The 13889-nt window shown below is 36.6% G+C and overlaps 1 protein-coding gene across 8 annotated transcripts in view; it reads left to right on the top strand.

The window, feature by feature from the left end:
• Positions 1 to 12942, top strand: part of LOC112575123 (rap guanine nucleotide exchange factor 1-like) — a 64990-nt gene extending 52048 nt beyond the window's left edge. For 7 of the 8 annotated variants that reach the window (XM_025256714.1, XM_025256713.1, XM_025256717.1 and 4 more), the window contains 10 exons: positions 753 to 782; positions 4852 to 5023; positions 5229 to 5417; positions 5635 to 5719; positions 6162 to 6256; positions 6601 to 6679; positions 7095 to 7196; positions 7465 to 7562; positions 7748 to 7879; positions 8138 to 12942. In XM_025256714.1, the coding sequence (XP_025112499.1) occupies positions 753 to 782; positions 4852 to 5023; positions 5229 to 5417; positions 5635 to 5719; positions 6162 to 6256; positions 6601 to 6679; positions 7095 to 7196; positions 7465 to 7562; positions 7748 to 7879; positions 8138 to 8285 (1130 nt within the window). In that variant the 3' untranslated portion in view covers positions 8286 to 12942. The remainder of the gene's footprint in view (positions 1 to 752; positions 783 to 4851; positions 5024 to 5228; positions 5418 to 5634; positions 5720 to 6161; positions 6257 to 6600; positions 6680 to 7094; positions 7197 to 7464; positions 7563 to 7747; positions 7880 to 8137) is intronic. The other variant, XM_025256715.1, reaches the window with a different exon arrangement.
• The last annotated feature ends 947 nt before the right edge of the window (positions 12943 to 13889 follow it).

Below are 13889 nucleotides of genomic sequence, written 5' to 3'. Positions count from 1 at the left end.
GGGTGTTGAACAGCTTGTGAACAAAACTATAGATGTTCTTCTTACCACTGGGATATATTTGGTCCCATCCTGGCAGAGCAGCCATCTATATTGAGTGCATCAGCTTTATGTCTGATCAAATTAAAAAATTGAACCTTTGACTGCCTGAATTAGGAAGGATTGCCCAGTTACAACAACACCTCTTTGCAGAAGTCTGTGAAGTGTTCAGCTGCTTGTCACCGTGTCTGCCTGATACCTGAGATAAAAAGCATAGGTTGCATTAGTGTGCATTTCAGATCATGAAAATTCTGTCTGTTGAGAGTTCAAAGTAATATTCAATATTCAGAGTTACACAGGAGATGCTCGGGAGAGGGAATGAGAGTAAATGAGTTGGTCTGCAGCAGTATTGATCAGCTTTTATTTTATGTACCTTTTTTAGCTACGTATTTGATGCTTTAGCTTATAAAAATACTGATAGCTTAAAAGCTAGTATTATTTTAAGCATATGCAATTGTTTTCATGAATACTTGATTTTAAAAGTCAAAAAGTAGAAGTTGCAAAGTACTTGTACGCAAGCAAATGTGTGTGTGTGGTGGGGGGGCGCTAGTGATGGGTAGGGGGAACTAGTGTACACAGAAATGGGGTTGTATTGGAACAAAAATTGCAGATCAAAGACCTTTAAGGAATTAAGGAATTTATTTAAGTCAGCACCATCATCTCATTACCAATATCATGTAGTGATGTTATTTTTGGATCTTTTTTGCTTGCGGAAGGCTCGGATGGAGATATTACAGACCATGAAGGTAAGCATAACAGTGTTACTACCCTGTGGACATTGCATCTTCAAAGAACCAGTCGCTGGCAGTGAAGGTCATCCTACTGACCTCATCGCTGACCTACACTCTGAGTGTTGTGCTGTACATATATTTTCATTTATAATTTCTTAGGGTTTTGCTGCATATCTTTTCTTGATTAGCTGTGCTGGCATCTCAATACTAACTCTCAGCATGCATGCATAGGGCATTTCCCATCTTTTCTTTTTGTCAAGTTCATTTTCATCAGATTGTAAATTAACATTCTGAACAATCTATCAAACAGTCTGATTGATACTAAAAAATTTTCTGAGAAACATGTTTGTGTGTGAATGGGTGCATCTGCCTGAGATTTCGCCAACTGGTCATCTGTATCCCAACTTATATTCTTCCCACCTGAAATCTGTTTGCGAAATTACTATAGTTATCTAAAATTGATGACTGTAAGATTATTTCTTTAAAACCATCCATAAAATTATACCCTCTTGGATTTCAGAAGTCATATGCTAATAACAACAATATAGATATTGAGCATCTCACTCTGTCTGTCATCTTTGTCAAATAAGTCAAATCAGAATAGAGCAGAATTTATGAAATTTTTTTCAAAAGGGACCTAAGTAAGATTCCCAAGGACTGCCAAAGAAGGGAATTTTCCTTATCAGTAAATTAATATGTTCATTATCTGGCAATCAGTATCACAGAGCTGAATCACTTTCATCAGATTTAACTATTTTCATCATTAATAATAACATAAAGGGAATATTTACTTACAATTACTATAAAATAATAAATAGGAAATTACATAAATAAAGTGCCTGTAGCAAAAGTTCAAAGAATTAAAAACATTTTAAAAATGCAGGTTACATTGTGAATATTTTAATCTTAAAAGCTCATGATGCAAATTCATAAAAATATTGCTAACTGTTGATGTAGTGAGTTTCTTGCATAGTATATTTTATTCAACTGGTGAAGAGTTAATGATATATGTTGGTTGGATCTAAATTTTGTAATTGTTTGGGTGGCTTTACCTATTACTGTGCATGCTGCTAGAAAACCATGTACTCAGTCTCTGAGATGGGGCCAGATAGCATGCCACTAACGTCACTAAGACAGCATAAATATTCTTCACAAAGGGATACACGGTACTTCAGGTTTGTTAGGGTCTGCTGGGTGATTTCAAGAACAAAAGATGCAGGTTTACAGTATTCCAATCAACATTTGCCTTGTTGTCATCAAAAGAAACTCTTTGTGATTTATACACATCCATGTCTTATTAGATGTTCACTTGATTTCTGTGGTGTTCTTAAAATGAATGAGAGGGTTTGATCACTTTCACCATCATGAAACCAACATCTTTCATCTTCACTTTGAACAGCTGTACATTTTTAACAAAATTCTTTGTTAGACGTGAAGCAGTAGTGGAAGTTTCTTTATATTATCCTTCAATTAATGTACAGGTTAGTTTTGAGTTTTGTCTCACACACGTGCATAGGGAAAGGTGATCAGCAAGTAGACGCATACACACAGGGGTGATTGGCAAGATACCACACACCATACACACACAGAGAAGATCATCAAATAGACATCACACACACATATACAGAGGTGATTGGCAGGTAGACATATACACACATGCAGAGGTGATCAGCGAGTGAATATTACACAATGATATTTGACTTTCCTCTTTTATTTTTAGTTTTAGCCTGTAGGTTTTCTTTAGAGATTTTTTTTAAATCTGCGGTTATTTAGATGATGCAGAATCTTTTTCTTGCTGAGTCTCATTGGTCTGTAGTCTGCAACATTTTTGTCCCAATTTCTTTCCTAGTGGGATGCAAATTTTTTCCATTCTTGAGATATACACCTTCATACATTACTATGCATAGCAAGAGGTTCAAATCCTGATATCCTTTTGTACACAGATACTCCTAATTAACCATTTGTCTCAGCCTCTGAGACCTTCACAATATACCATATATCCTTGTAAAACTATACAGATCTGACATCTGTGGTGCTGACCTCTTTGTATGGTGATGTTTGAGAAAGGGATTATTCATCACTAGACTCTACTCAATCAGTAGAAAAAGATTATTTAATACTTGCCAAATGGACTCCATACCATCGTAAGACTGATATTTTGTGTATTTCTGACATGCCAGGAGTTACATCCAGCAGGGTGGGTGTGCAGCTTTGACTCCTGGCGACTATATGACAAAGCAATGTTGTTAATTGCATGATTACTTATAGCACAGGGAAATGCAGAGTTGTGTTGGTTTTAAATATATATATTGAAAAGTGCTCTCACTCCTATTATTGATAATGTACATATCAGAGCATGTTTACGGTACACAGCATATTATTGATGATTTGACCCCTTCACTGCCTTATGAAAACAAAATAATAGGGATAAAAGTCAGTCATTTTGCTTATTAAAATCATCAAATACTATGTCATCATACTTCATTATTGAAAAGCAGATGAATTAAAGAGAATATAGCTGGTTGCAAAAGCCTGTTGACTATCTTTGCTGTCAGAGATACTGCAGCCGCACCTCAACAATGTCAGTGGCATATGGCAGGGAAATGGTCATATCAGGCACTGTATACAGAAATGTGCATGCCTTGTGACATAAATGTTGCATATTTTAAGATGACTGATCAAGGAGAAACTGTAATCTGTATCTTTAATTTCTTGCCTATTATTATTTGGCTTTTAATTGGTCAACAGATAGCAAAAGTTGAAGTGTTGATAATTAAAAAAGATATAGGGTGACAAATACTTTTCTCTTTGCTTTTTGTTCTCTCTCTTTCTCTCTTTCTTTGTCACATACACAATCTTGATATTTTGTATTATATTTTAAAAAAGAGTAATGCTTTTTTTTTAAAGCAAAGCAGTGTCTTTTATTTTAAGTTGATCAACAGTGTTGATGCTATTTCTTCAATCTTTCTCCTCCCTCATAGCTTGCACTCGCACCTAGCCACATATTTCTCCAACCTCATTATGAAGTGTTTTCTCCAAATTCATCTCCCGTTCTTCTGTCATTATCATTCTTTAAGACTGTTCCTTACGATTGTTCCTTCTCTTTCTCTGTCACTCTTTTTTATCTCTCTTCTTTCTCAATTCCTGGATCACTTGAATCATGCATTACCGTGTGCTTAGCTGGTCACTGCGCTGTTGCCTCCATCCTGTGTTTCTGTCTGAGATCAGCTTGTTCAGTTTTTGCTCAACACCAATCAAAAAAGCCTAAGGCAACCATCGTAAAGTCCATCCATTGTTGTTTTCCATGCACACACCCTTAGCATTTATTTTGGGCTTAAGTGGCTTAAAGATCAGTGACATCAATTTCTTTTTGTGTGGACACACTGATAAGTGAAAAATCTTGTGATTCTGACATACCAGGGGAGGTAAAGTCTACTGTAAAATCTGCTACTCCTCCACCCACCCCCTCTACAAGCAGTGTAATGTGCTCAGCAATGCAAAAAGGGCTTCACGTATTATTTTTTTATTCTCTGATCCAAAAAATGTCCAATTATGTCTACTTATATGCACTTTTAATGTATATAGCCAAAACATCTTTGTAATTGTGGTCTCTGAAAACTGACAAAATAGAACAAAATGTTTGCATTAAGGTTTGAGGGGTTTATTTTGGGAGGAGTAGGACTGTATCGTTTTCTTTTGGATACTTCAACATTTAAGATGTCACTGATCATTTTAAAAGCAGATAAGCATTGTTGTTATCTAGTTCTTAATTGTTGGTTTGCTTAACTCATAGATTTTAAAAACAAGGTTTCGCCAGAAAAATATTTGTTGAAAATGCCACTGTCTCTTTTTTGTTTTAACCCATTAAATAATTTTGTCAGAGGAACTGTAATCTGTAAAATGTCTGACCTGGATATATATTTGGTTTGACAGCATTCCTGTCTCCATTGCATTTATTGTTAATTCCCCTAAATAGTTGTGACAAAAGTTAAGTAGGGGCTTAGAGTAGGGAAACTAGTTTATTAAAATACACTACACATTTTCATGTCTGATCTGTTTTGTCCTCATCTTCTTTACTGTGCAGAGTTTATTTACCAGGAGGCTTTCCTGACTACTTATCGCACATTTATTTCCCCACGAGCCCTGATTGAGAAGCTGCTCTATCGTTTCCACAAATTTCACCATGCTGCTGATGGCAGGAAGAAGCTGGCACGAAATTCATTTTCACTGCTAATAAGGGTCATTGACGAACTTGGGTATGTGGTAATTCCAGATATCCATATTTATTTAAATGTAATATTTAAGACATAGCAATAAAGTGTGTGTGTGTGTGTGTGCATGCTAGCGTGCACATGTAGATAACCACACACAGTTTCAACCTGAGGTCATAGAAGGTGGCCATGTTACAAAAACTTAAAAGAGAGAGTAGAATATTTCAGTAAGTCTGCTTTTATTTTGCAGGCACACAGAGTTAGATGAGGAGGTCGTGTGCCGTCAAGTAGAGTTAGTGTATGAGCTGCTTTGCCAGGGAGAGCTTGGACTTGCACGTCTGTTGCGGCGGAAACTTCTAGAAAAGTGCAAGAAGAAACAGGCTGTACTAGAGTTGCCTCCACCTGTTAATCCTGTGCAGTCTATAGACTTGTCTTCTAGGTGAGCAAGGGAAGGAGATGTGTGTGTGTTCGGGATGTAGATGTTGGTGGGGATTGTGTGTGTGAAATGAGGATTGGGAAAATGTGGTTGCATGCATGTTCACACCACTGAGATATACAAGCACTGAATGACAGTGAGTGAAGGAAAGAGTGTGAAAGAGCATTGCAAGAAATGATCGAAGTTGCTGGAAGCATAATCTGCTTGTTTCTCGTGACAGTATGCCGGACCTGCTGGCATTCAAATCACATGACATAGCTGAGCAGATGACTTTACTTGATGCCCAACTGTTTCAGAAGATAGAGGTCAGTCTCAATATCAACCTAACCTAGCTTGGGGGGCAGGAGGATGGATAGGTTTACAGCCATTCCTTTCTAAGACAAAAAAGAAAAAACCACAGACAAGTACTTTTTAAAATATTAGTAAACATTTATTGCTAAGGGAAAGTATAAAAGCAGGAAGTGCTGGCATCTTGTGGGATTTTGTTTGTTTTCACATTGTATGACACATCAGTCATTTGTTATATGTATAGTCTGTATAGTCATTATACCTTTTTTTTTTTGTTTTTTACAGAAATGTCACTAAGTTTATTGTTAAGCTGTGTCAGTGACTTTATTTTAATGCTGATGACATTAGTGTAACATTCTCTTCTGCAAATCTATCCTGCAGAATATGTAATTACACGCAACAAGATGCATCTAAACATGATTGAAGGTTGTGTGAGATGGTTTATTGATGTTTATACAGATTCCTGAAGTCTTGTTGTGGGCCAAGGAGCAATCAGAGGAGCTAAGTCCAAACCTTGCCACCTTCACCCAACACTTCAACAACATGTCCTATTGGTACTGAGAAATGCAAGTCTCTTAAGAGCACTGCCTTCCTCTTTCACACAGTCACACATGTATGGAGGCAAAGTAGCTGCCTTACAAAACAAAATTTTGCAGTAGTAGTTGTCGAGCATATGACATACTCAACTTTACATTTTAAAATGTAAAAGTATTTAAAATATTAAAAGTTGTCATGAACAAGAACTTCATGTTAAGAAAGTGTGACTAAAAAAGCTGTTTTAAAAATTGTCAATTTAGTACCAGCCATCTTTAAATAATCTGAAGTATTGTCACCTATTTCCTGGTAATTTAGTAGCAATCATCCTTATTTAATACGAAGAATTATTCCCCGTTACCAGGTGCCGTACTCGTATTCTGAGCCAGGATGACTCAAAAGAACGCGAGAAGTATCTGATGAAGTTCATTAAGATTATGCGGGTATGACTGCCACTGTTGGAACTTTTTGTACATTCACCTAAAACTGTAATACAAACTGATCTTAGACCACTGTTATTATTATTATTTTTTTAGGATTTCTGAAAAATGAGCGAGATCTTAAATTGCTGTGCCTTTTATTGTCTTGGAACAGTGCACAGAGGAAATCTCATAAAAAAAACTCATTTGCAAGAAATGTAAAATGTTAATTTATCAAACAATAAATTTTCACAAATCATTTTTGTGAAATGCTTTTTTGTGGCAAAATAAATTTTAAAAAAACTTAGTTAATCTTCATTTAGTTTGGTATCTTTGAACAATGAATTGATATCATATTTATTTTATGGTGAGCTGACCTTTGTTTCCTGTTTTTCATCCTGTCACACCACCATCACTGTGGCTTGCTTGTTTCTGGCAGTATTTACGAAAGCTCAGAAACTTCAACTCCTATCTGGCAATATTGTCTGCCCTTGACTCTGCTCCAGTTCGTCGTCTTGAGTGGCAGAAACAGAATGTTGAGGTCTTGTTTTTATTATTATTATAGATGTGATATCTTAGTATAGGGGATTTCATTTCGCTGGACAGTTGATTAATGTAACTAATTAATACAAATAAGTGAAGTTTTTAGAGTTCCAAGCCTTTTTCTTTGCATATTGTCATAAATATTGGCCATCAGAACTCTATTTTCCCTAACTCTAGATACCTGAAAACAGCAGGTGTGGGTTTCGCTATGCAGCACTGGCATTTTGTGATTATTTTTATTAGCAGTCTGTTTCCCTCAACAACAGGCACTGCAGGAGTTCTGTCAGCTGATTGACAGTTCGTCATCTTTCCGTGCCTATCGTCAGGCCCTCGCAGAGACCGAACCTCCCTGTATACCATACTTGTGAGTCCTTGGCATCTGATTTCTTTAAAAAAAACATTCTTAATGATAATGAGCAGTCCAAATGAATTTCTTCAGTGGGAGCTCTTTTCTTTCGTCATGTTAGTGATGAAATTTAATTGATGTCTGGAAACTGACTCAAATAGGATTTTTGCTGGGCATAATCTGATTTTGGGTCATTCTTGCAGGGGACTTATTCTGCAGGACTTGACATTCATCAACTTAGGTAATCAAGATGCTCTGCCTGATGGAAGCATCAACTTTGCCAAGCGCTGGCAACAGTTCCACATTCTGGACAGTATGCGTCGCTTTAAGACAAGGTTTGTTGTTGTGCATGTAGTATCACTGCTTAGGTACAGACTATGAGCAGTGTCATGGGTAACTGGAGATGTGTGTGTATGTGATTTTCATTATCTTTGATAAAGAATCTTGTCTCAGAGCTCTTGACGACTGTCTTTTTCAATGCAATTTTGGACTGAAATTTTAACAGTAAAAAAGCATATATTCATAGTGTGTAAAAAACATATAATTTACCTTTACACGTCTCTCAAATTGAGCTAGCTATGTTTTTGTTCCAGTAACTACTCCTTCAAACGCCATGAGAAGATTCAGTGCATGATGAATAACTTTGAGGACTTCCTTGGAGAAGAGATCTTGTGGCAAATATCACAGAAGATCAAGCCTCGACCTACTCCCAAAAAACAGGACCATGACTCTCTGTCTTGATGATGAGTTTTAGTTTGGCTTACATCATTTGCGTATTGCGCCCAAAGCCTATTTCCTCCAGAATACGATGTGGGAATTGAAAACCCTGTGATTGATGCACAAGGTGTTTCAACTAGTGCTGCAGTTATTGGATTTTTCTGCCGTGATGTGCATTTAAACCCTTGTCAGTGCATATACACACAACCGACATTAAATCAGGCATTTTTTCATTTCTCCTTGAGAATGAAATTCGTCTAAATCATCATACTGGTCATTTTCTATTTAAACCAAATTCATACTTGACATTATTTAAAAGTCTCTTTTTTTAAAAAAAAAAACGTTTTTTAATTCATGCACAGGGTATTTGAGTGATTCTACCAGATGACGTGCATCTTTTGCAAAAGATCAAAGTTATCAGTGGCGTAATCACCATGATCTCATGTTATTCAGTAAATAGTAATGGGGATGCAGTGGCCAAAGCAGAGCACTGCACATTCTTTTGAATAGATGTTTCTGTTGCACATAGAACAGTCATGTCCAGATCCTGCTTGGCAAAGCACAAATGTGAGATACATCAACAGGAGAGAATTTCAAAAAGTCGTGTGCCACCTGCCAAGTCTGTTGTTCACTTCTTTCCTATAGGCAGTGGCAGGTTTCAACAGCCAGGGGACATAATGGACTTTGACAGAGCATGTGCAAGCCAAGAAATATAGGAGTGGTGTCTCATATTAGTGATGCACGTAGTGTTTTGTCACCTGATGATTTCATGTTCTGTGCTGAGACAAGTGATTGGATTCATTTTGCATAGAAAAGCTTGTGTGAAATAGGGACTGAGACTGTGGCGAGAGACACGCTACCTATTTTTATCTGAATAACTGATAATTTTACAAGTACAGGCCATGTGCTTTCCATAGCAGGTTCTGCTGTACACAACTCACCATTTTGTGATCTGTGCAAGTTCAGAAGTGAGATGGGAGGAGTGAAAGATAGTTGGTACAAGAGAAAACAGCAACATTTGTACATGCTGCCATCAGGCTCATTTGTTCACTGCTGCTTTGGGCTTATGTCCCACATTCAAATCTCAGAAAACAACAAAAGGAGGAAGTTCTTTTGTGAATCACCACAAGTGGCAGTCATGTTGGTAGGCTTGTCACAAAGGGCATCATCAAGGATGTTTTTAGGCTCGTCTCAGACACGTCATCAGGTAATATTTTAGGGAAGCCGACCATGTGAGAAGCTGGTACAGCGTACCGGATATGCAAATAATTGTTGTAATAATGTAAACAAAGATTAATTTATGCATAAGAAAGACTTGCTCTATGGCCATTTTCTGCTTTGTTAAGAATTAGCATTAACAGGTGTCGTGCAGTCAGTGTTCAACAGCGCTTGTGCTAGCAGTTCTATGGACCATCCTTCAGCATATGGACATTTGTCTCCAGCAGAATTTCTTTTGAATAACCATGTGAGCAATAGGGATTAAAATTACTTGATAATGTTAGGATGATTCTAAGGTACATCATTTTGACTCTCATCATTTGGCATAGTAATATCAGTGATGGCACAGTAATAGCATGGACTTATTCAGCAAAGGGGCAGACTAGCTGCTGAAAAATTTGGTGTTATTTGATGTCTATTCATTTGCTGTCTATACCAAGTCTCTCAGGTGTAACTAGTTGATGTGACATGCTGAAGTGTTAGAAACACAACAAAAGTATTTATATTGTAACAATACAACATTTTACAAACTTTAGCATTTTAAAAAGATCATTGCAGGCCATAAAACAGCATTACTTATGCAGGAACAGTTACAAAAATAACTATGATTATGAACAGGTCCCTAAAATTCACACTTTCTTCCTCTGTTATAGTAACTTTACACCTTTATCTTGAATATTGCTATTACTGAAACTTTATCATTAGTAAAAGAAGGGGTAATAAGTTTGATTCTTTAGCCCTTAAATTTCCATGCACATTCATTGCAACATAGCTGTAATTGAGGCTGAGGTAGAGCTGTGTGGCCCTACTGCTTAATTTGTTTTTCCACTTGGCTTCAGCTCTTGTCACCCATTGCAAATTACATGCCTACCATTACTTTGACAAAAATATTTGCAAGATCTTTACATGTAACTCTATTTGTGAGAATTTTTGTTATTATGATGTGGAGATTTGAAAAGGGAAGAAATTCTTGGAGATCTATTTAAATAGTCATGAATATTAAAAAAGTAAGGATTTGTGGACAGCCAGAGAACAGAAATATAAGTGAGTTTTGGTGTGTTTGGATTTGAAAAGACTTGTAAGGTTCAGATGTTTATAAATACTCAATGAAGCATCAAGTCAAACTGATCAGCAGAGATAATAGCAATAACAGTTTGCTATATCTCTTCAAAGGACGTTCATTTGCAGTCTATTATAAAGTGAGATTTTTTTTTTTTTTGAATTCTTTTCTGAATTTTTGTTTTAATGATAGGGGCCAAACTATGGCATTTTTAGTTTTTTCCTCCCATGTGTTCAAAAAAAAAAAAAAAGTAAGTAGCTAGGGTTACATCAAAAATCTTAGTTTGTGACAGTAAAATTTGATGTATCAATGGTAACTGTCATGCACTAATGATCCCAATTTGATCTGTTGCTTTAATAGTTCAAAGACATTACAGAATTTCAATATAGTGAGTTTTTGTTCATTTCATGATAAATCCTAATCAGTAGGTTGGAAACCTTATCCCTAACCATTTTCTAAGAAATTGATGTTCTCCATCAAACCCTTGTGAGTACTTAACAGATTTCATCTGATATTTGATGTGTGAACAAACTGTTCCAACAGCATTTCCTTTCCATCTTATTAAAGAATATTTATAGAACACTGAGTGTATGTAATGTGGATGCTGTTCTGTCTTCTCTAAATACCAACTTTTAAATTTCAGAATGCAGGTATGCTAATTATCTTAAGTAAGATGGTTCCACATATCAAAACTACTTACCTTGCAAACCCCATCTTTTCACAAAATAGTCGCCATTGGCCTGAAACAGTGGAATGGTGCAAATAAATGAGATACAAGCTGCAAAGAAAAGGCAACATGAAGTGTATATTTAAATTTACCTGTTTTGGATAGCAGATCTTTATCTGTAGGTGGACTTGTCTGCAAGACATTATTGTCAGCTGCACGTGTGGTCTGCAGTACAAACTTTTTCTTGCACACCTGATCTGATCTCCAGAAAAGCATGTAGGAAAAGAAAGTTCTTTTAGACACAGGATTCCAGTTATGGAATCTGAGCTGCAGTTTTTAGTTGCAGTAGGCAAGTGTCAGTGAGTGAAACAAGATGCACATTTGTGTGTTTGATGTTAAATACTTTAGTGTTTTTAAAACTGTTGCTGTGATTTTTGTGTATGTTTTCAGAATGTTCACATGTACTTGTACAGTTGGTTTTGTTTTTTTTTCATCAGAGTGACAATTATTAACTCACAATGACTATACACTTGCAGTAATAACCTTCGTAATATATAGTTGAAGTCAGCTGAAACAAATGATACTCTTCCAGTCTGGTGAAGGAACTACTTTTATTTGTAGACAATTGAGCCAAACCAAACTTCTGAAGCCACGTTTACTGTAGCACATATGCCTGTACCAAGAGATCACCAAGTCTTTTGGTTGGCTTGTTGCTACCAAGTTCAAGTTTGCATAATACAAATGTAATTGATTTCTTGAGTAAAGAACTATCATACACAAAACTGTTCTTTGCAGTCACTGTCTCCATGCTATCCACCTTCTGCCTCCTTGTGTTTCAGTACCCAAAACAAAAATAACAGGTTGATGCTGATAAATATTTAGTAAAAACAGAACGTTTCAGGCAAAGTTCTGTTGCAACAGTTTGTCACACTTGATTCTAGATAATGTTTTACAGATGTGCCAGCACAAATTTAGGTTGCTATTGCAAACAAGCAGATGTAAAGAAAGGTTGAGGAGGAGTCATGTGAGATGTAAAACATCTGTAAATCAGTTTGGTGATCGCTGGCACAGTTTGGCTAGCCTTTTCCATATAGATGAACAACTTACAGAGTTAACCTACTTATTTGCCCCTGTGTGTTCCCAATCTGCTTTTTTTCCCTGCAGCCTCTCCCTGTGTAGATTTGAAATAAAGTCTCGTTTTACAAAATGGTCCCGAAAACTTTATCCCCTATTCTTGTCAGTGTTTCTGGTTATACACAGGTGTAATAAGTATTTGTACAGTTGTGGTGACAGCCTCGTTCTGCATATCATTCAGGAGTGACTTTCATATGCCATCTCTTAGATGACCTTTGTGGTTGTCATGGCAACAGGATGTATGCAATACTTCTTTTAATTTATAGAAAAAATGAATGCAGAAAAAAACAGAGGGACAGCAGCCACTGTGCAAGACCTTAGTGACAAGGATCACTGTCAGAATTTCCGATCAGTTCTATTAATGAGCAGCAGACTCCATAGGTAAATGATTCACTCTTCAGAAGCAATTGTTTCATTGAAGCTATTGCAAAAGAGTAAGCACAGTAGCATCATGAAGTCTAGTTGCATTGATGGTTATTGTATAATTACCCATCTGGGATAATACAATGCAACTGTTATGATTCAAAAGATAACCCTCTTCTGTTGAAATAAGTTCAGCTTCTGCCTCTCTTGTCAAGAAATAAAAGTGCTCATTATCATAAGTCCCAGATGTGTGCTTTTTTTTTCGTTTGGGTTTGACACTAGAGTAGCATCTAATGGTTTTGCTGTTTTGAGTGCTGTTGAAAATGCTTACATTGCAACACTTTTTCTCACCTGTTGCTGATTAAAAAAAAAAAAACAACTAAATACACAAATGCAGTTTTCCCCTACACAGCTTCTGTTTTATTCATTCCTCTCACCACCCTATTCCAGAATTAAAACCAGTATAAAAGTGCTTTGCACTGAGATTAATAATACTTTAGTGCCTTATAGAACATACAATTATGTACACACCATGCTTTGAAATATGAAATGTTAAATAATATGAAAAATGGATATCAAAACAAGAATGGCATTACAAAGACTGCAGACATTAGTGGTTCTGAAAAGGGTTGGTCATTCTTAACTGGACAAATGTTTAACCAAGTGCTAACATGACAGTAATAGAAAAACTTGCTGAAATATGCGTCCCTTTCCAGTTGGGATGATGCCATTCCAGGTGCCTTCGCCTTGCTATGGACTGATCTCCTCCATGTCTGCCTGGGTCTCCCAACCTTGCTCCTCCCCTGTGGGATCCACCCCAGAGCTTGTCTCGTTAAAACTATAATGATGGATTAGTCAAGTGCTCCAAAATAAGGACAACCCCATAATGCAAAATCAGCGTTTTTGTGGGCATCCAAAGGATAAGGATGAGAGAAAGATCAAAAATCACTGGCACAGCGCAGAGCAGTTGACACCGATCGAGATGGAAGTACAGAATACAAGAGTGAAAGGCAAAAATAAAAGCTGACTACAGTATTTGATTCACTGAGTTTAAAAGTTAAATCGAAACTACGCCTTAAGACAACATGTGGCTATCTGCAAGAGTTGCATATATATATATGCTTTGCACTTCCGTTTTATAAGAACTATCGCGTCGTCTGCTCTTTCGCTGCCAGTCTTTTATTAT

Source organism: Pomacea canaliculata, linkage group LG11, assembly GCF_003073045.1.
Source record: "Pomacea canaliculata isolate SZHN2017 linkage group LG11, ASM307304v1, whole genome shotgun sequence".
NCBI lineage: Eukaryota > Metazoa > Mollusca > Gastropoda > Architaenioglossa > Ampullariidae > Pomacea > Pomacea canaliculata.
This window is presented reverse-complemented; position numbering and strand designations above follow the sequence as displayed.